General features: G+C 45.8%; 1 protein-coding gene across 1 annotated transcript; it reads left to right on the forward strand.

Moving 5' to 3' along the window:
• The first annotated feature begins 1,349 nt into the window (after window positions 1-1,349).
• On the forward strand, window positions 1,350-24,064 carry LOC128343698 (ral GTPase-activating protein subunit alpha-1-like). Its single transcript, XM_053293133.1, has 9 exons — window positions 1,350-1,369; window positions 2,507-2,636; window positions 2,884-3,039; window positions 15,410-15,513; window positions 20,911-21,003; window positions 21,671-21,787; window positions 22,634-22,760; window positions 22,914-22,994; window positions 23,940-24,064. The coding sequence occupies exons 1-9, from the start codon at window positions 1,350-1,352 to the stop codon at window positions 23,940-23,942; spliced, it is 831 nt and encodes a 276-aa protein (XP_053149108.1). The 3' UTR covers window positions 23,943-24,064.
• Window positions 24,065-24,505: the final 441 nt, after the last annotated feature.

Raw genomic sequence — 24,505 nt, forward strand, 5'->3', positions numbered from 1 at the left:
TATGAATGGCAGACTAGAAGTGTGAGCACTGTAAGATATTCCCCTCAGGGGATGGAGGTGCTCTGGGAAGAGCACAAGGTTCCAACTTCTAAGTTCCCTCCCTGGCTTCTTCAAGATAGGGCTGAAAGAGAGATTCCTGCCTGCAACCTTGGAGAAGCTGCTGCCAGTCTGTGAAGACAATACTGAAGCTAGATAGGTCAATGGTCTGACTCGGTATATAGCAGCTTCCTATGTTCCTATGTAGCAAGTGACACAAACCTAAATGGCCCTTCATTCTCAATTGATTTATTAATCATCAGCTTGGAGAACCTCCAGCTCTCAGCAGCTGCTAGATGTGATGGGCTTAGTGCTACCATGTGTGTCCAGGCAGGCACTAGATGGCCCGGTCCAGACCTTTCTGAACTGGAACCAGGACCGGCCTTAGGGGTGGGCAAGGCAACTGGTTGCCCAGGGTGTCAACTTTAAGCAAGTGCAAAGAGCTGAGTTTGCACAAGCTGCACAACTTGGCAACACTGAAAGACCAACCTGAGGGGTGGGTGTGTGTATATGTGTGCGTGTGCATGCCAAAAGCACTCCTCTCTCCTCAAAGGTGCTGTGTATGATAGGGCCAGCCCTACTCAGAGTACTGAGTAGTTAGCTTGTAAATATTTCCAAAAACAAATATGCAACACTCTGCGTGCAGGAGCGTGTATGTGGATGAACTAGGGGGGAAGGAAGAAGTTGGAAGATGCTGCAAGTCATAAGAGTCTAGGTCAGGGCTGCACAACTCAAATGCCCTAGTGGGCCAGAACCATACACAACTTGGCATGCAAGGGCCGAGGTCAATTTTTAGCACATTATTACCTTAAAATTAAAAATATCGTTAGTTACTTGTGGACCTATTCCCCCTGTCAACAGACCCATAGTTTTAACCAAGAAATAGTGGCCAGAAAATAGGTCCTGTCCCTGCTCAGTCAGTGGGGCCCCTGGAGTGCACACCGGCCCAAAATAAATGCCAAGTCCTCTCCTCTCCCTAAATTGTCATTGCTTTCAGGCTGCAATGCTAGGCATGCTTACATGGGAGGGAGTAAGCCTCACTGGGTACACCATGGAACATATTTCTGAGAAACCATGCATAGGATGGCGCTATAAGGCAGTTTTCAGCTCCTATGTTGCTGCAGGATACCTGGGGGCCAGTAAAATAGTCCCTACAGGCCGAATCCGGCCCCCGGGCCTTATGTTGTGCAAACCAGGTCTAGGTGGCTGCACACACACCTGCCCTCTTGTGCCTTAGCCAGATTGATTTCCAAATGAAAAGGGAGAAGATGTAGACATGCTGCTGACCCAAATGGAACCTCCCCTCCTGGACAATGGCAGAGAAATCTCTGCTGTGAGAAAAACCCATTTTTGGGTTTTTTTGGTCAGTATCCCTGCCTTGCCAGAGCACTACAGACTGGATGTGCAATTCTGTCTTCCCAAGACGTGTCTGGATGGGAGTCTAGACATGCCATCCTTGCTTCTCCTTATGCTGTTTAGAACCATATTTCTTTAGGGGCTCCATTTTGTATTGCTATCGCCTTCTTGGCTAAATGCTCTGGAATCTAACATATAGATGAAAACCATAGTCCACTGCCCTCTGCAGCACAGTGGACTATCAAGTTTTCATCTATATCTTAAATGGCAACTTGGATCACATTTTATTTCCCAACTCTGGATTTAGAGAGCCATCCCTTTTATTTGCCATTATGAGGGCATGTTATTCTGAATTATGCTCTCCCACAACTTACTTGGGTGCTCAAATGCATTCCCAGTTATACCTCAGAATGAAAGAACTGTTGGGAATTCTCTCTGGTAAGAGATACTCTCCTAATATAGCAGAGTGCACAGAGGCACAACACAGCGGAGTCTGCCCAGGCATGCGTGTATGCTAAGAGTAAAATAACCTGGAGCCAGTTCATAGTTTCAGATCAATATATGGAGCATTTATTAGTGAATTCCATTCTAGATAGTAAAGTGGAGAGATAGTATCTCTACTCTATCTAGATAGCTGGATGCAGATGGATTCTACATCTCTGCATACATAGTGCAGGGAGAGAGGAGCTTGCATTGCATGTTGCAAGGAAAAAGAAAGGAAAGAGAAGGAAGAGGAAGTGGCCAGCCAGGCAGGCAGGAAGTCAATCCCTGAGAGTAGCAATCTCCATACCAAAGGGATAATGTCAGAGCAGTAGAGAAAGGATGACCAATGTCTTGACCTCTCTAGCCCTCTGACCCACTAGTCTGTCCTCCTATGTCATTGAGACATGAGACAGCGCAAGGTCCTTCACTTCCAACAAGAACTTTAGTCTTGCAGAAGCATTATGAAGAATTGGTAGACGTGCATTTTACAAAATGTGCCCTCACTTGACTTGTATTTCCATCTCTGAATAAAGTGCTTCTTTTCACTCTTCCCTTCTTTTTCTCCTCTTCCCCCGCTCTGCCTCGCCCCACCCCCCACCTTTCCTGAAATATGTGGGACTGATCTGCTCAGATTCCGAGGTGGCTTGGATGTTACTAGAGGCCAGAAAGGAACAGAGTCTGTCTACACCAATTTCCGGGGCAAGGAGATCATGTTCCATGTCTCTACAAAGCTACCCTTCACAGAGGGAGATGCCCAGCAGGTACCTGATGCTTCGTGGCGCTTAGGGAGCTGCAAACTGTGGACGGGGTGGAAGAGAGAGTGATGTATGAGCATCTAGACTGGTAGTGACATATAGATATTTTAGTGTTGATGGAGCATGCTGGGATTGGGCTTTAGAATGGATTCAGGTTTTCAACTGAGATGGGAGGCCGGTGGGGTTAAGTAGGCCATGTTGGGCTATTTGCTGTTTGGAAGAATAACTCCCTCTCTTGTGTGCTTCCTTCCAGCTTCAGCAGAAGCGCCACATTGGGAACGATATTGTGGCCATTGTCTTCCAGGATGAAAATACTCCCTTTGTCCCTGACATGATTGCCTCCAATTTCCTGCATGCCTATGTGGTAGTGCAGCTTCATCACCATGCCCTTGGGGAGACTCTCTACAAGGTAAAATGCACACCTGGGAGCCATAAACAGTTCAAAAGTAGCACCTGCTGCATCTCTGAACTTTTTCCGTTGCCTTAGCTCCTTGCTCCTGGCCACTAGGCCTGTGTAAATATTTGGCTCCAAGTAGCCAAAGTCAGATAATCCTCCGGGCCAAAGTCAAAGAACCCTTCCGAAGTGACTATCCCCATTGCCCACCTGCTCACAATGTTGTGCTGTTCCCCGCAGTGGTGGAGACCCTTAAAGATGCCGCTGGATGCTCTGGCAAACTCCAGTGGCATCTGGGAAGGCACGCAGGGAGCACTGGAAAGTGAGGAGTCCATGGGAAAGCACGGGAAGGATTCCACTTCCCAGACATTGCTGCAGCTCACCAGGGCACCTACTGGCCACGGTGGGGCTCTTCTGCTGTATTAGCAGCAGGGAGCGGCAGTCACGTGCCTGCATAACAGGGTCTTAATCTAAGTTGCACTTTGTCCCTCAAGAGGCAGGGATCAGATTGCTTTGTCATTGCTTAAAAGATGTGGAAGTAAAGCCTTTCGTGCTCACTGGTTCTGTGTATTTTGTTAAGGATGGCCAGTGTATCATGTGTGTGCCATTCTCCACCAATGCACAGGGTGCTGCTTGTTGTCCTCTGGTATCCTTAAATAAGTACCGAATTGACTTCTGTGATCACACTGGTAACGCTGACTCTGATTGGTGATAATGTGACCCATTCTTGTTTGGGGACAAGAACCTGGATAATGGCAGGCCGGTTAGTTTCTTAGTGCTGCATAAGCACCCAGCACAAATCCTGGAAGGAACAAGAGTGGGAGGCTGAGGTTGCCGAGGTGTTTTGCCACTCTGGTCTGCGATCTCTTCGAAAAAGCTAAGGAGGCTGTTCCCACGAGCAGCCTGGATAGAGCTGCTTGTGTGGAGCACCGGCGGTCAGAGCCGATCTTGGCGCTGCCCTGCCGGGTAGCCGAATTTCTGTCCTGGGGCTATTCTCGGGGTAGACTGGTACCCTGGTCATGTGTCTGCTGGGGCTGCCTGGGGTGGAAATGCCCCCAATGCGCCTGGCTCCTTGCGCAATGCATTGAGGGGTTTCTGGAGGCCAGGCTGTGTTCCCCAGGCCTCCAGATGGCTATACTGCCACGAGCAGCACGGCATGTGTGGGCCTGTGAGTTGTGCAGTCCGGGAAACAGTAAAGATCATCTGGGGAAAAGGTCAGATCGATCCTGCCTCCCCCCGACCGCACCCTCCCTGCCCTGCTCACAGGTTGTGAGAATGACCTGAAGGAGTTCCCTGGTGAAGAGAAATGCAGCTGCTCTGATCTCTTTAGAGTTATCAAGGCATTTTTAGAGCACTGCCTAGTAAACCACAAATAAGCCATTTTATATTATTATTATTTCTCTGTGTAAACCGCTTTGGAAACTTTTGTTGAAAAGTGGTATATAAGTATCACACATGCCATGATGTAAGCAAATTAGTCCGGTTTCATTGGTTGCTGACTCCCACTACAGTCCAGGAGCAGGCAGCACAGGTTTTTGGGGTGCATGGTATGGGAAGCAGGACCCCAGCCCTTGCCTATCATGTCACAGAAATGCCATGATAACCCCAGGCAAAGTGCCTCATTGTGAGCGGGAGGATTTGCATGGAACTTGTTGCAAGCGTGAATGGGATCAAGGCCGGAGGATTTCATACCCTGTTTTGTACAATGCTGGGGGAGTCCACAAGAAGAACCTTTGCAGCAGCCGCAGTTGTCAACTAAAGTGTTGTGTCCTGGAGCTGGGCACATCCACAGCCTTTGGGCACATCCAAGTTTGTAACTTGTCACATCACCTTGCAGCCACCTAATGACGCAGCAGGGAAGTAACGTGCCTAGGGAGCACGAGGTTGCTGTTTCGAATCCCCACTGGTATGTTTCCAAGACTAGTATGGGAAACACCTGTATTGGGCAGCAGAGATATAGGGAGGTGCTGAAAGGCATCATCTCACACTGCGCGGGAGATGGCAATGGCCAACCCCTCCTGTATTCTCCCCAAGACAACCACAGGGCTCTGTGGTCTCCTGGAGTCGACACGGACTCGACGGCACCACCTGACTTTCCTTGACATCCCCTGGGCAGTTTCCATCTTGCTTTCCCAGGCTTCGATGGAGCTGCCCCTGCCCAGGACTGGAGAAATGCTTGTGGGGCTTCCTTCCACTGGCCGAAGATCTGAGGACAAAGGTCTGTGGGGACCGAGTTCCTTCTCTCCAGATGCTTCTGGGCAGACTCTGCGAGTAATCTTTACTTCAGCAAGAAAGAGAGGTTTCTAGTCCCTCCCGGTAGTTGTAGATATTCCTCTATATTCCAAGCTTCTCTTTCATCCGAAAAGAGAAGCTTGGTAAGAGGAAGTCAAAAGCATCCTTGAAGAAGAGAGATGATTTTTTCATACTTACAAGCCCCTCATGGCAGTTGCAACTTCTCCTGCAGAAAGCTCCTGTTCCAGCCATAAGCAATGGCAGCTAAATCAAGCCTCCATGGGCAGAGACAGTATTCTTCAGAAGACCAACTGCTGAATACCAAATACCACAGAACTATCACCTTAAAGGGGTGCGGGGTGGGGTGGGGACACCTAATATTCATTCTCTCTGCCCTTAAGTTTTTTGTGTTTTTTTAAAGACTGATCCTCCGGCTGTTACCGGCAGTGACTAACCAATTGCACACAGACAGGCAGGTGGGGAAACAGCCCTCCCTTTTGGTTTGTCCCCAGCATTTGGTATTCAGCAGCATACTGCCTCTGCCCATGGAGGCTTGATCCAGCTGTCAGTACTGTTGGTGGAACAGGCAAGAGGAGCTTTTAGTGGGTAGAGAGAAGTGGATGGAGGTGTGGGAGTGGCTTGTAGCACCCCCACATTTTGGAGGCCCCAGCTGCCCCTGGCACAGGGAGGGACACAATGGTTTTGCAAGACCAACACCAAAAAATTAGGAACTAGATCAGTGGTTCCCAACCTGGGTCCCTCCAGATGTTGTTGAACTAAACTCCCAGCATGGGAGTAGCTGGGAATGATGGGAGTTGTAGTTCAGCAACATCTGGAAGAACCCAGGCTGGGAACCACGGATCTAGATTAAAGGGAGGGAGGGGGAGCATCAGTGGGAGGAGGGGTGCTGTTCTTACGAGCGTGTTCTAGTCTGCTCCTCCTTCTCTCGCTACCTCTCCTGCTGGCCCTGCTGCTCCACCTGGACTTGAGAGCGCTGTGAGCCAGACTGCAATGCAAGGGTGATGGAGCTGAGGGAGCTAACTGAGCCAGGAAAAGAATCAAGTAGGGAGTAACCTAATGGTCCAGTGGGGAAGTAACTTGCCTAGGGAGCAAGAGGTTGTTGGGTTGAATCCCTGCTGGTATATTTCCCAGATAATGGGAAACTCCTATACTGGGCAGCAGCGATATAGGAAGATGCTGAAAGGGATCATCTCATACTGCTGGGAGAAGGCAATGGTAAACCCCTCCTGTATTCTACCAAAGAAAACCGCAGGGCTCTGTGGTTGCCAAGAGTCGACACTGACTCAATGGCACAACTTTACTTTAAGAGGAGATAGCAGCCAAGTCTTCTAAATAGCAGCATGGGGGAAGAAGAAATCGGCTCCATTGTTTTGGCAGGAAGCAGCCTACCTGCTAGTCATGATGAGGTCAGATGCCACTACCGTCTGAGTGCCTTGCCTCGGGGATGGGATCACATATCTGTTATTCTTGATGATTTCTGGAGTGTAAAAGGCAGGAGCTTGAAAGAAATGAGAATATTGGACAGGAAATGATGTAATGCCCTGAAGCATGCAACTCCTGCTTTTTCATGATGGTTGGCAATCATTTGGCACTCCCCCAAAAGGTGCAGAGTTTCAGGGGCAGCACTAAAGGGTTTAATTTCCTTTGGATGAAAAAGAACACAGGAGACTTCTCTTGTCTTGGCAGTAATTGCTTCATTTACAAAAATGCAAGCAGAGTATTATGAAAGCAAACGAATGTTCTTATAGCAACAGCAGATCCAGTAACCCTCAGCCAGAACCTCAGAGAGAGCCTGTGTGTCCCAAAATGCTTCAGCCAATTTATCATCCTGTTTCTCCTGGGCGCTTTCCAAACTAGCTGCTCAACAGCAGCAAAATGCCTCTGTTCAGCAAGTTGTATTCGGAATGTAAACAGCAGGGAGAGCAGTCTTGCAGAAATTAACAACCTGAAAAAACAGCAACTTTCTTAAACCGGATATGCGACGTCATAGCACTATATCGCAGTGATTAAATTCAAAACAAGCCACTGGAAATGTGAACGGCAGGCACCCTCCTGTCCGCATAGGGACTGCCGTGTCACGACGCAGGAAGTGTGGAAGCACACTTCAGAGATACGCCGTGACCCCGTTGCAGGGTCTAATCTGGAAAGTGCCCGGGATTCAAACTGTAAACTGGTTCCAAATTGTTTTCTCTGTGCCCTGGCAACAGTTAGAAGGTATCGCCTTTCCAATTCTGATGGCTATTGCATTCCATGGACTGGAGAGAGACTTACAGATGGAACATTAAACATCCTTCTGCTGTTTAGATCCCTGACTCCTTGGTTAGACACAATAATAATTATCCCTCTCTCACTGCACTAGAATGAGGGGTCATCCCATGAAACTGAATGCTGATAAATTTAGGACCAACAAAAGGAGGTACTTTTTTTACACAGCACATAATTAATCTATGGAATCCTCTGCCATGGGACGTGGTGATGGCCACTAGCTTAGATGGCTTTAAAGGGGCTTAGATAAATCCAGGGAGGTGAGGGCTATCGACGGCTACTGGTCTGAGGGCTATAAGCCACCTCTAGCCTCAGAGGCGAAATGCCTCTAAATACCAGTTGCAGGGGAGCAACAGAAGGAGAAAGGGCATGCCTTCATCTCTTGCCTGTGGACTTCTCAGAGGCGTTTGGTGGGCCACTCTGTGAAACAGGATGCTGGACTAGATAGGGGCCTTGGGCTTGATCCAGCAGGGCTGTTCTTATGTTCTTATGAGGATAGACACATACACAGTAATCAAGATGACCAAACTTACAGCAAGACTTGTAGCCCAGTCACCCAATGGCTATGTTTCCCACAATGTTATAATCATCCCGAAAACAGTGATGTAGGAAGGAATGCAGATACTTTGCAATAGAAAAGCCAAAAAATGTCCAAGGAAACCCATCTTATGCAATATGTGTACATTACAAAAGTGAAGTATGTATTCCCGTATTCTGCACAATTTTGTTCTGATTTTGCTAGAAGCACTGAGCCATGCAAGGCATTGGAGCCCCCTTTCCTAGCCCACGAGCATTCTACTGACAACTCTGCCCCCGTTCCCTCTACCTAGCCTGGCTTTGGGTATCTCATGAGTAGGCATTGCCTGCTTGACTGATCTGGCCAGCTCTAAGGCTCTGAAACCTGCTTTTCTGTTCACAGAGATGATCAGGATGCTGAATTCCTGCCAGTACCAGATCTTAGCAGCTTGTCTGTACTTGCACAGAATTGTGGCGCTCTGAGTAGGCCCTCCTACTGCAGGCGTGTCCATAACACATATCTAGACCAGGGCCAGACAACTTCCTGCCCTCCAGCTGCTGTTGGACTACAATTCCCATCATCCCTAGCCACAGTGGCCAGTAGTCAGGGATGATGAGAGTTGTACTCCAACAGCTGGAAGGCTGCAACCCTAATCTAGAGAGTACATTTTAAACCCCTCAACAAGCTCCATCAGACCCTGTGGTACTTCTGCAGGAGATGCTGATATTTCTGCTTAGCTGTAGCTAGGGAAAGGGATCAGGCAAGAATCAATGAGGCAATCTGCATTACTGGCTTTTCACTAAGAAAATGAGGATGGGAAGCAGCTCAGGGCAAAGGGTCTCTTTCTATGATGGACTCTTTCCCTGCCTCTGATCTGGAGAGAAAAAAAGCATAATCAATACCCTCATTCAGGGTATCAATTGTTGGGATGCACCACTGTGGAGTGTGGGGAATGCGGGGGCACTGAATCTAGTGGCAGACCATATCAACGCCACTGACTTAAATGGGTTTGATATTCATTTCCCCAGGGAACCCTTAGAAATGTAATTGTTTCCCCCCTGGAGTGAGAATGGAACCTGTCCAGTGCATGAGATTATTGATCCTGTAACATGTGAAATGTCTATATGAGGAAAGAGGCACCTCTTCCCAATGGCACCAGATTAGTTCCCGAGCTGGCCACCCTGTTTAGCGAAACTCAGGGCTGACAAAAACCAAGGAGGCTGGCCACAAGCTCTTCGTGACATCTGCTCTTGTGATATAGGTGCTGCAGTCGACAGCACATCCTGTAACCTGCCGCTGTTTAGTGCTCTCCGTCTTGGGGCTTTTTGCAATATAGACACATCCTGAATTCTTCTCTCCTTTGTAGAAGATCTGTCTCACTCAGGTCTGGTGCTTATTGATGGCCCATATGTATAATCACTGACTCTGCTTTCTGCTTGTGCTGTACATGATAGTCCATGGCTAAAGTTTCAGTCCTAAGGGCATTTTCACTTGAAAGCAGATTCCATTCAAAGCAAGGAGACTGAACCACAAATGTGCTTAGAACTGGGGTACAAGCAGGAAAGGGCTCTACAGCTGGTAAGATTCTGGACTGCATGACTTCTGTGGCAGGTGAAGATTTGAATGACTTTTCACTTAACAAAACAGAACCACCTCCCTCTATCTAGTATACTAGAGTCACAGGGCAAGGGTTGTGCTGAACTTTACTTTTACTGCCCTATATCCTATAAGTGCGCATGCATGGTTCGGGTTTTGTTTTGTTTGCTGTGGGGTGGGCCGCATTCAGACATGCAATCCTCCACCTGCAGTTTAAAGTGGCATAATTCTGCCACATCAGTTCTGTCACCTTATTTTGCATGGTGTGGGCCTGGTTTCCACAACCAGCAGAATATAGAATCCTGAGATGACAGAGTTGCCTGTTTCTCAACACCCCTGGAGGTACGCAAAACACAGGCAGGGGTATGGGACGAGGAGAGCGGGGAAGAAGCTCAAGAAGGAGGGTAGAGAGGAGAGGGCCCAGTTGCCTTTGCTGCTCAGTCTTTGCTGCTGTTTTTTGCCTAGAATTAGTCTCGCTTTCTCACAGCCTTATACACACAACCCTTCTTCCATCATATGGCACCCGTTATTGTGAATATAAAATCAACTGGAAAATTGAGGTTCTACTTAAATTTCTCAGAAGGTAGGGGTTCTCTCTACTTAGAAGGCTGAAAGACTTGGGCCTGTATAACTTGAGGCTGCAAGATGCGATTTTTGAATCCTCCTTCACCTTAAACAAACTTTCTGCAAGTAAAAAGCACTCTCTGCTACACTGCGCATTCAACAATGTGATTGTTCCATCTGCAGCCCACTACCTCATTCTGCTTTATGTGCAGACCAGGTCATGTAGAACGATTCTGAGGGGCCTGGGCATTTTTCACACAGGGCTTTTAAAGCCCTGTAGCTGAACGCACATCTCCTCCGGAATGGAGGGTGTGCGTTCACATATCGGGCAGATTTATCCCGAAGTCCCTACAAGCTATCAGGGAGCACTTCACACACAATTCGGGGTTTTCACTGTGTATTAGAGCATAGCCCAATTTATATCCCAGGTTAAAAAATCCACTTTTTGTATCAGTTTTTTGGAACAACTTGGAGTTTGCAGTCAAGCTTGCTGTGTGAAGGATGCCCTGGGAAGTCATCACCTTTTTGACTCTAGATGGAAAACCTTGATTCTATTTTTGATGGAATATCTTCATTACAGTAATGAGAGCCTACTCTCTCAACTGGTGCTGGTGGCTCTAGATAGCAGTGGAAGATGTTGGGTTTTTGGAGAATTGGAATTATGTTGGTGAGTATCTCTTATTTGCAGGAGACTGAGAACAAAGACTTTGGCAACACTGCTAAGGATGATCTGGATTAGATCAGTCCAAGTAGCTTCTGTCCAAGGAGGTTCAGAAAGCAGTACCTTCTCTGCCTGAGTCTTGGCGATGTAACCTTAGTTCCCTCGGCGATGTAACCTTAGTCTTGGCGATGTAACCTTAGAGTCTTGGCGATGTAACCTTAGTTCCCTCGGCCTCCCTCCCCACTACCCTCCGCTGTCTTGTGGTGCTCTTCATGATGTCCTTCTGTGTGTCTGTGAACCTGTCTGTGTCTGTCTCCCTGTTGCCCTCTCTCCAGCGGGTGATCCGGGGCCGTAGCCAGAGCCTGGATACCATGGGAATAGCCGTGAGGAAGCAGCAGCAGCAGCCGCCATCCACTCCGCCCAGCCGCCCGGCTACTGCTGGTCTTGCTCTCAACCAGAGTGTCGCCGAGGGCCCCAAGGCCATTGCTGCGGTAAGGTATTGGGGAGGTGGGGGTCACAGTGTGGAGAGTACCAGGTCTTCAGTGTCCCCTCCCCTCATTCCCCTGGACCTGCTACTCTGTTGACATTATCAGCTCTTGGTTGCTCCATGTTTGCGTTAAGTGCAGCAGGGTTCATCTCTGTGTTCATTTCCCCATCTTATTTCCCCTCTGTCTGGACCCGAATCATTTATGTGCTGATTCTGACTTTGACACACAACTTGAGGAATGGGGAATGCTTCACTTCTATGGGGTTGAATATTGTAAACTTTAGAGACCCCTCCCTCCTTGAGCATGGCGAGCAAGGACTCTCTCGGCTGCTTGGGAACCTTTTGGGGCATTGATTCTTCACATTCAATCTATCCAAAGTAATTCTTTCCCTAAATGCAGATGTAGGAATTTAGTTTAATATATTTATTGAAGTTAATTTTCCATCTCAGCCTTGCCTGACCAGACCTTGGCTGTTGGGTTGGAATTGTCCACTGCTTCAGGAATGGAATACAAACTCAAGAAATCAAGTTTAAAAGTTTATTTCTATCTTATCAACTTCAAAATAGCAATTGCAAATGTAGATTAGACAAACCATAAAAATCGCAAACATAATTCAGACAGACAGTACACCCAGAGTCAATTGACCGTTGCCTGTGGTAGGTTACAGTGGACAGTACTTGTATACTCCACCCACTTTCAGAAAATCCTCCTTTCTGTAGGAAACAGAATCCATTTTAGTCTGTGATAGGCTATTACAAATAGATATTCGTCTACCTTAAGTGGTGCAGTGGGGAAATGCTTGACTAACAAGCCGAAGGTTGCTGGTTCGAATCTCCACTATATCAGGCAGCAGCGATATAGGAAAAATGCTGAAAGGCATCATCTCATACTGCGTGGGAGGTGGCAATGGTAAACCTCTTCTGTATTCTACCAAAGAAAACCACAGGGCTCTGTGGGCGCCAGGAGTCGAAATTGACTTGACGGCACATTTTACCTTTATTCAACATTACAATATATCCTCTCCCAACATGAATCAAGCACCCTCTATATTTTTGTGCTGACAACCAATTGTTTTTGCTGATAGGTCTGTCATTCTTTCTCCCATTTACGCCCTGTAACTACTAGTAGCACATCGATATCAATGGCTTTGCTTAATTCCCCTTTTCCTACAGCCAAGATATCCTATGCTTAAAGCTTATGAAGGGCTACCCATGCTAACTAATGATGCTTGCTGTAGGCTTGGTGGTTCTGAATATATATTGACGATTGATTAAGCCCCCATATATATCTTACATAGTAAAGTGAAATTTTGAAACTCATTTGGAGGCTTGCGCTTGGGCAAAACCCCCCTACCAAACCTAATATCTGAAGAATTTTGAGAGAAGTAAGAGTTTTGATAATGTTTCTAGAATTTTAGGGCTATCTGTTCTTACATGGGCCCCTGCATAAAACATATAGCTCAGAATATTTAGTGCTGCTGAGTAAGAAATGACACCCGGAATCCAGGTAGACGAAACACCTGCATTAAAAATGTAATGTCAGTGCTTCATCAGGTTGTGGGTATAGCTGCCTTTCAGCAGCATTAAATTGTCCTGTTAAGAGTCCAGAATTGGTAAAGAAGTCTCCCATGCAATGAGCAAACTTGAGAAGAATAGGGATGTTTGCTGCCACCCCCAATCTCCCCCCACCCCACTCCCTTCAGTGCTGACGTGTTGAGGCCACCCCCAGACCTGGAGTTGACCTTGGCCACCGTATTTCTTGAAAGTGAAATTTTCTGGGAGAAACTGTCTGAGGAGTTCTGAGGGAAGTAAACATTTCTATAAGAGTAGCAAAATTTCTCAGGGTTTTCCCCACTTACAGCAGGCAATTTGCTGAGGATATTGTATCTGCAATGGGTATTGTTTGCATAGCAGGGCCAGTCTGTTCAATGACTCACTGACTGCTGAGTGTGATGAAGTGGTGTCTGTCTAGAAGCTAGACTAGCTGGAGATGCTACATTGGCAGCTGTTCTTTCACTTGGCATTCATGTAACTGTTGCTTGATCAGATTTGGGCTGAGCTTGTTTGGGATGGCTTCTAATGAGACAAGTGAGCATTTCCTCTCTTGCACAGGCAAGGCTTTGGAAGGACAGGAATCCTAACATCTTTTTCAAAAAGCCACAATTGGGTGGGTGGCGTGATTTGGAACAGAACTGCACAAGGGGTCGCCTAACAGTTTGTCCCACCTTGCCACAGCTCTGCTCCAAATCACTCTCTTGGCAGTTGCTTTTTGAAAGAGAAAAAGTCATCTGGAGTTCCAGTTGCAGAACTCCTGCAACACGTCTACTTTGGCCTTGAATTACATGTGAAGAAAAAGCTGTTCTGGAGATAGTCCAGTCAGCTTGAGGCTTTAGTAGCAACCAGAATGTGAAAAGCCTGTCTGTGTGGATTTGTTCTCAGACAGGGCTTAATTTGAGCAAGGCATGGTCCCTGAAGACTCCGAGAACTGTAGTCAAAACCGGTGTTCAGTCACTGAACCATGTCCTTCCCTTTAGTAGTAGAGTGCATGCTGTAGAATACCTTTTCCTTAGGTCGGAGGCTGTGGCTTACAGTTAGTCTTAAGCCATGATACCACTGCCCTCAGGGCTCCAGAACATTCAATCACATCTGACCTCTATGTTGCCGATATCACGTGTGCAAGAAGGGCAGTAGCCAAAGGAGAAATGGCAAGTTGATTTTCTTTTCCTTTCTTTTCTTGCAATGAGATTACAGTACATAAACATGGTCAAGGATGATGATAATAATGCATGTGAATATAATGGCGGGGGGGGAAGGGGTCGGGGAGAAAAAACCCATAAACATAGCTTAAACATAGTAAGATACAACCAATGCAGGAGAAAAGTGGGGGAGGGGGAGGGGGGATCGCCTTCTTCAAGAATATATATCTTATATTTCAAAGCATAAACAGTTAATTAAAGTTCAGCCAGGTCGCTGAAAATTCTCCTTTACCTTGCCGATGAAAAAAGACCCGTTCAAATGCTGACAGAGAACACATACCAGTAATCCAAAGTAGCAATTCAGGAGTGAATTTGTCCTTCCAGTGTTGTATTATAATCCTTTTGGCAACACCCCAAGTGCAAAGAATCCACAGTTCTTGATATAGTTCTAGATTCTATATGCTGGGGATGTACCCCAACAATATGTGAACATCCTTAAAGGCATTGATAATTGCAATGTCATATTAACTACCGTATTAATTTCAAGCCAAAATGGCACAATAACTGGATAGAACCAAACCATACGCTTAAGTGTACCCTCATACAGATTACACCAACATCTAGCAGTCTGCAGCCATCCTTGATTAACATTGATTTAAGGCAATGGGATGTGCTGCGCCTTTTCTTTTTTCTTATCCTCTGGACCAAACTAGACGATTATAGTAAATGTTCAGGTACTCCACACACACTGGCCCTCACACACCTAGTTCCACCCCCACCTTAGTCTTGCCGAGTAGAACTGTTCCTGCCATTACATCATGACATCCCACATTCCGCATCCCTGCTTCACTTCATTGGCTTCTATGACAGAGAAGGAAACGTGTCTCAGGAAGTTCTCGTGAATTTTAGGCAGGAAGGTGGAGCTTGACACCAGGGTGCCATTTTCAGCCACAACTACACATCTCTCAGAGTGTCCCACTTGGCCCTCTGGGGATCTGTGCATCTACCTTTCTGTGTGTTCTCTTCCCTGGATCTATATCTCCCCTTGTTTGTGCTACTGTCACTCTCCCACCCCCATACTTATGGAGTTCTGACTACTGATGTTTGTTCCATTCTGTCCTTAGTGTGCTCCTCTTTCTCGAGATTCTTCCCTTTCTCCTTTCCTGTTCTGTCAACCCTTGGCCGCTCCCTCATCCTGCTCACCTGGTACCTTGTGAGACTGGACAGGGCTGGATCTGTTGGCACTGAACAGCAGTACAAGGACAGGGCCTGGACTCCAGGCCTCCCCCTAGTCTTCCTCTTCCAGCTCTTGTCTTTGTTTCCTTCCCTTCCTTTCCTCCCTCTAGTCCTTTGCCCTGCCTGGGAGAAACCCGTCGCGCAACCGGGGCAGCCGCTTCAATGGGAGACGCAGTAGTGCCATTGGCATTGAGAACATCCAAGAGGAGAAGAGGTATGGCTGTGCGAGGGAAAGGGAAGGCTAGAACGGGGGCTCCTGGGCGGGGGGTGATGATGGCAGCTCTCTGGGTTGTGCGAACCTATTTCTGTGAGAGCTGTTACTAGAATGAGTGGTCATCGGCGCTTGCCATTGCAGAGCCCGAAGTGAGGTGACATTTTTTAAACTGAGGGGCTTCATCCTTTTTAGTCATAACCTTCACTCACTGCTGTGAGCTGTGGGCTCTGTCGGCCCCCTCTTTCCCCCAAGAGCTTCAGGCCAACCAGAAGAGGCACCAGCTCCCGATTGCCACTCGCTGGCGACACGTCACCCCTGGGAAACGGGTCTCTCCCCCTTTGTATGCATCTTAATCACTGGGCATTTGGGGGAGGTGATGTGTCCAGTTTTAATTTCTGTAGTCAATTATTTAAAACTTGCATGTGGCACTTTTGTGCAGGTTTTTGCTATTTACATGTTTAGGAGTTCTCTGACTTGGCTAGCTTTTCTGTATATTAAAATGGGGGGGGGGGGGAATAGAGCAATAACCGGAGAGAGTTGTTAGTATTGTGTGATCTTGTTTCCAAATTGATGACATGAAAAAAAAACCCCTAGAAAACCAGTTCTAGATAAAATAGGATAAGATGGCACCAGGTGGAACTGAGAGTCTGGATTTGGGGGAGAGAGAGGGGAACAAATGGCTGGGGCTGAAGAGAAGGCAATGGTTCCAGTGTTCCTTCTAACAGGGATTCCCAGCGGTTGTTGAGTACAACTCCCAGAATCCCCAGCTGTGACAGTTTCTGCTTGGGGATTATGGGAGTTGTAGTCAACAACCTCTGGGAATCCCTGTTAGAGGGAACACTGAATAGTTCGTAAGAGAGGTGAAGGTGGTACCAATAGAAGATCATTCCCCATAATCTTCCATGCTCTTCTCTTTTATCCCACTGTCTTCTCTGGTCAAACAGTGGCAAAATGACAGTGCATGTCATGGGCAATCATAACGATTGTACCACCTTCTTTTTGGATGAAAAACAACCGCCTATTACATGTTTTCATCCTAGGAGATGGAAAATGATGCAAAAGTGGAAGATAAGTCCAAAGAATCAAATTTTCTCAAATGGTGAAGGGATTTTGAGTTTTATGACGGGAAGGACATAGATAATCTGTATTATAATTTGTGGCAAAGTTTGACCTTTCCTTTTTGCAGCTGACCAGAATGGGATTGTTACTTTCAAATTATACAATAACAAAAGTTTCTGGTGAGATTGAAGCACGCTATGCTAAGTAAAGAGGCTTTTCCAAAGTTTGCAGCTGCGATTGTAAGAGTCTTTTGTGTGTGTGCCAGGGAAAAGTGATATTCTGACTTAATAATAGCCCCATTTGCTGCACTGCAAACAGCTTTGGAAGGGTCTCAGGAGTTTTTAGAAAGAACTTGTACAGCAGTTCAACACCACACTGTGCTCCTGAAACTTGCCCCCTTTCTCTGTCATACGTCTGTCATCTCATGGATTAGGGTTTAAGAGTATACTCAGTAATAGTAAGCAGGGGCAGAATGACCCTTATTTTACTCACAGTCCCTTCCCAAAAGTGTGTTGTCATCCCTTTGCCCCACCTATGGGCAAAAATGGAGGTTTTTTCATTTGCTCCAAGAGCGACAGAAGTAAATTAAGATTCCTGTTACATGGGCAGTAACAAAATAGCAAAATTCAGGCATTATATGGCCTTCCAAGTCCCACCACCACCACATATTTATTTTCATTATGTGAACAACACATAGTGTGAACAACACATAAGAATAGCTAGAGTCTGTGGAGCAAACTAGATAAGAGATTGAAGACACATGCAGCATCTGTTTCAGTTTTTTATTTTGAACTAAGTGTAAACTCCCAAGTTTGATGAGAGCAGCAGCAGGGGGAAGAAGGGGTGTTTAGCCCTTTCCCTGTGGGCGGTTTCCCCATTCTCAATTCTGCCCCTGCTTACTTTCTCCCAGCATCTCAGATCACCAGCGGACATCCTGACTAACGAAGTGTGTGTGTGCTTCAAGGGACTGAAGGGCAGGTTGGGAGCCCTTGAAGAGTTCCCCCCTTTCCTCCTGCACGCACCCTGTTGATCCAGAGCCCTTAGAATCCAGAGCACTCCCCACACTCCAGAAGGGCTCTGCAAGATTGGAAACGCATTGCTGGCTGGGACTTGTGTAAGGGCTCCCGTCATGGCCCCACAGTCTCTTGAAGTGTGCGTACTTCATTAGTGGGGATGTCGGCCACTGTATCTTGCCCAGCCAGAAAAAAAGCAACTGGATAGAATGTTTTTGATCAAGCAAAGGGCCTGTAGGGAAGGCGTTAATCACCCCCTCCCTCATTGCTACTGCTCTGATCAAATTTAAATTAGGAACATAGGAAGCTGCCATATACTGAGTCAGACCATTGGTCTATCTAGCGCACTCAGTAGTGTCTTCACAGACTGGCAGTGGCTCCTCCAAGGTTGCAGGCAGGAATCTCTCTCAGCCCTGTCTTGGAGAAGCCAGGGAGGGAGCTTGAAACCTTCTCCTCTTCCCAGAGTGGCTCCATCCCCGGAGGGGAATATCTTACAGTGCTCACACATCAAGTCTCCCATTCAGATGCAACCAGGGCAGACCCTGCTTGGCTAAGGGGACAAGTCTTGCTTGCCAACACAAGACCAGCCTTCCCCCCTTGGCAGCATTAAAGTAACAGAGATTTCTCTTGCATCACTTCTAATTTGACCCTCCACTGTGACAGTGGAGTTTACAAACCAAAGTTGCAGCTGGCCTGCCTTGCTCTCCAAGAGTAATGCTCAGTTTTAGCTGCAAAGAAAGTACGTGTGTGTGTGTGTGTGTGTGTGTGTGTGTGTGTGTCCATCCCTTCTCCTTAGAGTCATGAGGGCTGGAATATCTAAATCGGATCCACCTTGTATTATGTCAAACTTGTGTCTTGTCTGACTGTCCATGAGAATGGGGAGCAGTACAAAGCCAAATTTCTGGCTACATGTAACAATTTCTGGCGTACTCCTAACGAGTAGAGTGCATTTGCCCTTCTTCAGCTTAATTGGAAAGAACAAACGGACAAAGCCAAGAGAGTTTTAAATGACCTTTAAACAAAACAACAACAACCCTCTTCCCTACCAGTCAGGTTTCCTCTCTCTATGGTACCACTAAACACATAATTGCAGAGAGGAAATGTGACTATGTGGCTCTTCTTCTTCTTTTTTTAAAAAATTAAATTTTTATTAATTTTAACAATAATCAATCACAACACATTAAACAAATATGGACTTCCCTCTCACACCTCCTCGTGAATCACCAACTATAGAGTTAACCCTTGCTATAATAATAATTCAAAACATAGATTTAAACTTTACAAACACAATTTTGATCTGCTCAACCTGATATTATTACTAAATTTCAAACCCTGTTGTAAAATCAATATTTTACAAAATAGTTCTTTAAATACAATAAAAATGGTTTCCAATCTTCTTTAAAACATTCTAAAATTTGGTCTCTTACCAATACTGTAAGTTTTGCCATCTCCGCATATTCTAAAATTTTTATCAGCCAATCTTCTTTTGAAGGCAGTTCATTGCTCTTCCATTTCTGTGCATATATTATTCTGGCCGCCGTGGTAGCGTACATAAAGAATGTTAAGTTAGTTGTAGAAAACACTCCTCGTGTTATTCCCAGCAGGAAGGATTCTGGCTTCTTAGGAAATGTCATTTTAAATATTTTCTTTAACTCATTATATATCATGTCCCAAAATGCTTTAGCCTTTCTACAAGTCCACCACATATGAAAAAAGGTTCCTTCAGAGTGTCCACATTTCCAACATTTGTTTGAAACATTTTTATACATTAATGCCATTTTTTTAGGTGTCAAATACCACCTATACATCATTTTATAATAATTTTCTTTTAAAACATAACATGCAGTGAACTTTAAATCAGTTTTCCATAATTTTTCCCAGGCTCCCATTTCTATATTGCACCCCACATCTTGGGCCCATTTTACCATAGTCATTTTAACCACTTCATCTCTTGTCTCCTCCAAAAGCAAGAGCTTATACATTTTAGAAACTAATTTTTCATCATTTTCACACAGCTCCTTCTCAAATCTCGACATCTGATCCTCAAATCCAACTTTAAGATCCTTCTTATAAACTTCGTTTAGCTGATGGTACTGAAACCAATCACTAACCAGATTTTGTACTTCAGTTATACTTTTTAACTTACAGCCCTTTCCTTGAAAATATAACAGATCCCTATAAGTACCCCATTGCGATTGGATATTTACCTCTTTACGTGCTAAAGCTTCAATCGGAGATACCCATAGCGGAGTTTTAGGTTCCAGCCATTTTTTATATTTTACCCATACCCTCATTAGACTCCTTCTTACATAGTGATTCAGAAAGTCTTTATGTATTTTACTTTTTTCATACCACAAATATGAATGCCATCCAAACCTTCTATCAAATCCTTCCAAATCAAGTATTCTAGGATTTCTTAATGTTATCCATTTTTTCAACCAGGTCAAACAAACAGCATCAAAATACAACCTTATGTCTGGTAGGGTAAGACCACCTCTTTCCTTTGCATCTGTTAAATTCTTAAAATTACTTCTTGGTCTTTTCCCTTGCCAAACAAATTTAGTTATGTCCTTCTGCCATTGCTTAAAACAAGTTAAAGTATTGATTATAGGAATAGTCTGAAAAAGAAATAACATTTTAGGCAAGACATTCATTTTCACCACTGCAATTCTTCCCATTAAAGACAAATTCATATTAGACCATCTTTGTAAATCAGTTTTCACTGTATTCCATATTTTAATATAATTATTTGAGAACAACAAAGAATTATTATTTGTCAGCCAAACCCCCAGATATTTAATTTTCTTCTCCAATTTCAACTCACTTATTTCAGAGAATCTATCCTTAGATTTCTGATCCATATTTTTAGTCAAGACCTTCGTTTTAGTCTTATTTATATAAAACCCAGCCAATTGGCCAAATTGTTGTATTTTTTCCAAGAGTCTTCCAATCTTGTCCAATGGATTTTCTAAAAAGAACACAACATCACCTGCAAAGGCTCTTAGTTTATATTCTTGTTTCCCAATTTTCGGGCCTTGTAAGCTCCACACCACAACTCATATATCTTATCACTGCCAGTTTAATTTTCTCACGGTAGAGTGGAACGCCTTCTTCCTTTAATTGGCTGACTTGATGATAGACATATTCAATAGCAAACAGCAAAACGCTTCTTTCATAGACTTTCTCAAACAGCAGTGGGGGGAAAAAGCAATAGTAATTCCCACTAATATAGGTTTTTTTAAAGCTTTAAAGCTTTTAGACATCAGTTCAGTTCTTGAATCCCAGCATTTAGTAAGAAGATTGAATTTCCCTCCTTGATTTATAGTCAGAAAACCTACAGCAACGGCTTGAGTTCTGTGAAGTCCTTCCAACAAAAGCAGGTGCGATTCCAGCAAGTTATCCTTAATCACGCTGAGAGGTGAGCTTCTTGAACTTTTAGTAATTAATTAAATCCAAACCATAGAGATTAGATGCCAACCAGCTTCAGTCGAAAGGATTTCCGATGTAGGAGGAGTGAGCTTGATGTCTCCCAGCCCCCACCGCTCTACTTAAAACAGAACTGCGCTCTTCAACACAGCTCTAAATTAAGGAGCCGGCTCAGGGGGAATCTGTGGGAGATCTTGATCCAAACCCTTTAATCCAGGGTGGCATGGGGGTGGTGGTTATGAAGCCTCAAAACCCCCTTAAATTGCTCCTCCTCGGTCTTCCCTGTCGGGAAGCGTGTAGCCTCGTTAGCTATCCAACCGGAAGTCTGACTATGTGGCTCTTCTGACAGATTAGCCCGTATCAAAATTGTGGTGTCTCACAAGCAGAGAACTGGAAAGTGCTGCGATGTTTGTAGTGCAAGGAATAATGATAGAAAATTGTGCTGTTTGCTACAGAAAAGGGTCAAGAATCCTTGAGATCACTAGTCAAACTAGTGAAAAGGGGAGTCATTTCTCTGGCCTTGAGCTTCTGGAGAATCTAAATGGTCCCTACACAGCCTGGGCTGGAGGAGCGTCTGCTGATGAGCCTTATAGAAATTGTTAGCTCTTTTGGAAGGACTCCTGGCTCTGTGTAGTAAACTGTTTCTCATTTCTCCTTAGCAAAGACGTTGCTGAAAGAATACAGGAGGTACTGGAGAGTCCAGGACCCTTCTTTGACCTCAAGTCAGATGGTTCCTCCAGTCCCAGTTCCCCAGAATTCCTTAACAGGAAGTGCAAGTGAGTTCCAACAAAATATTGCTGTGAAGGGAGAGGCTGGAAAAGGTTTCAGTAGAGCATAGAAAAATTGGTCATCCCTACCGTGTTGCTACCTACCAATACAGAAGACATTGGCTGACATGATGTGCAGCCCACCAACCTCTGTAAGGATGCGTTGTGGGCTCTTGCAGTCGCAGACTTCAAAGGAAGCTCCAAGGTTGCCCTGAGGCAGCAACTGCGGAAGCTATGTTTCCACAGGTTTCCCCAGTTGGCACTTCCTCTCAAGGCTGCAGAGCCCCACAGTGGATCCTCCTTATGGAGGTGGTAAGCTGCGCACCATGTCAGCCATTGAGCATAGTAGCTAGAGGCTTGAGCAGTTCTGTTCTCACAGAATAGACTTTAAGTTCTATATACAACAGGAAAGCTTTGTTGTAGAGATGTGCGTGAAACGGATTTTGCATTCTGTCCCAAGCTCGGAATGGAATGCAAAATTCCTGGAAAGTTCTGTCAGAACAACCAGTCGTGTCAGTTGTTCCGACAGAATGACCCTGTTTTGATTCAGAACGCTCCGAGCACCATTTTCAACTCCAAAATGGTGGTGCTGACCACAAAAATGGCTGCCATGTGTGTGCAGAGGCCAGAAGAGTGCCATTTTGCTTGAATGTTTTGAGCTCGAGTTCTTCTGTTCTGAGCTCATTTGAAGGCACTCTGCTCTGAGCTCGGAACACTTGAAATGGCTGGTTCCCAGTCAGAATGTTCCGACCATGATCCATTCTGCATATCCCTACGTTGTTGTAAGGGAATGTAACATTTTTTGATCCTGTGTTATTACAAGGGGGGTGACTGGGGCTTCTGTTCTTTCCGCAGAATCCCCTCCAGCCAGACATCCGAATATTGTGTGATGCAGCCCCTGTCCCACTCCTCATCCAATGTGAGGAGCTGTTGCAGAAGAGTGAGTGAAAATGGAACGTCTGAGGAGGAGGAGATTGAGGCGGTCAGTGTGGGGTCTTCTGAGCCCCTTTCACTCTAGTAATTCCCCTGTCTCAACTGAGTAGATACAGCAACCCTAAAAGCTCCCTCTTAACATCTAGTGATGGGGGCCTCTTTCCCGTTTCTTTTGTGCAAGAGTTGATGTGTTCCCTTGAAGGTCCCCAGAAGCAGGACACGCTGGCTCAGAGTGCATGGTTGGCCGATAATGTCTGTACACCCAGCAGTACCAGCTCACCAGGTAAAGACAGCAGGAATTCTTGTGTGTTCTTGGTCAGACTGTACATTCCAGGGGCAAGGATAAGAACATAAGAACAGCCCTGCTGGATCAGGCCCAAGGCCCATCTAGTCCAGGATCCTGTTTCACACAGTGGCCCACCAGATGCCGCTGGAAGCCAGAGGCAGGAGTTGAGGGCATGCCCTCTCTCTTGCTGTTACTCCCATGCAACTGGTACTCAGAGGCATCCTGCCTTTGAGGCTGGAGGTGGCCCATAGCCCTCTGACTAGTAGCCATTGATAGACCTCTCCTCCATGAAGTTATCCAAACCCCTCTTAAAGCCATCCAGATACAATGGATAACTTTGTGTCTAAATGGACATTGTTTGTCCAGCATTGGAATGGGAAAGTCCAAGATTCTGTACATGCTTATGAATGGTTATCAATGCTATGATTTGTTAATTGAATAATTTTGATATTTCAATTTAAACAAACTTCAACAGATTGTTCAGGTCAACTCATACATTACTCTGGCAGTGTTGTTGATGTGCAAAGTCATGGCAGGCCTCATGACACTACAATGATGACAGGAATCTTTATATTGCACAAGAAGATTTGAATCATATGGGAACCTTGCTGCCCTGATGGAAGGAGGATACCAGCATGGGAAAGACCCATGGGTGTCCTGGCTTATTGGCATGGTGTATTCCCAATTCTCCCTTCAACCTCCGACATTTAGGGAGGCGACTGAAACCTTAAAATAGCAACACTTCTTGAATTACCCCATAAAAGATAAATAGGGTCAGCAATTTTCCAGGGACTAGTACCAGAAGATTGGGACTGTCTTGGGCAAATTTAGTTAGCAGGTGATTATGATTCAGTGTCACAGTTGGGAAAAGGATGAATCTAAAGCTCCCAAAATAGGTTGATTTAAAAACCTGCTTTTTTAAAACCCTTGGTTCTTTTTCAGTAACTCGTCTGCTCCCTTCCGGCAGCGGTGCAGGCTCCATGGAGAAGGGGAAAGGTGGCAAAGTGGATGCTCAGCGTTACAGCCCAGTATGTTTCCGTTTTTTCCATGACATTCAGGAGGCAGGGAGGTGATTCGTGGGTTCTTCATATCTAGGAAACCAGGGGCAAGGGGAAGAATTTTTAAGAAACTGCCACTTCCTTGTTCCACAGGCCTCCATTTTGTGCTGTGTGTGATATCATCGCTGGAGGGGTGTCTCAGTGCATGCTGGGTAACGCACAGATAATCCACACCCTAGGGGGCCTTGGTGCCCTAGGGTAAGGGAATAAGGGCATGTGGGGAAAAGATGACGGAAGGGAAAGGGGCTCTGCCATTCCTACACAACCTGGTAGGAAAATGTGGGCTGGAATCGAAAGTAAAACATCTTTGGGTCTGTGTTCTCCTTTGCCCACAGCACTTCCCCATCCCCTTTCCTTGACCCTCTTGCCACACTATGTGGGCCATATCTCGAGAAGATGAATATGCTCTGTTCCCTACCCAGCACCATTCTCTCACGGTGTCTCCTGCAT

This window comes from Hemicordylus capensis, chromosome 2 (assembly GCF_027244095.1).
Source record: "Hemicordylus capensis ecotype Gifberg chromosome 2, rHemCap1.1.pri, whole genome shotgun sequence".
Taxonomy (NCBI): domain Eukaryota; kingdom Metazoa; phylum Chordata; class Lepidosauria; order Squamata; family Cordylidae; genus Hemicordylus; species Hemicordylus capensis.

Excerpts from the sequence above, each read along its gene's own strand:
- LOC128343698 (XM_053293133.1), top strand. The coding sequence starts at position 1,350 with ATGGCAGAGAAATCTCTGCT. Across the intron at positions 3,040-15,409 it reads TTGGGGAGACTCTCTACAAG|TCCTTTGCCCTGCCTGGGAG; the intron begins GTAAAATGCACA and ends TCCTCCCTCTAG. Across the intron at positions 22,761-22,913 it reads AGGAGGAGGAGATTGAGGCG|GTCCCCAGAAGCAGGACACG; the intron begins GTCAGTGTGGGG and ends GTTCCCTTGAAG.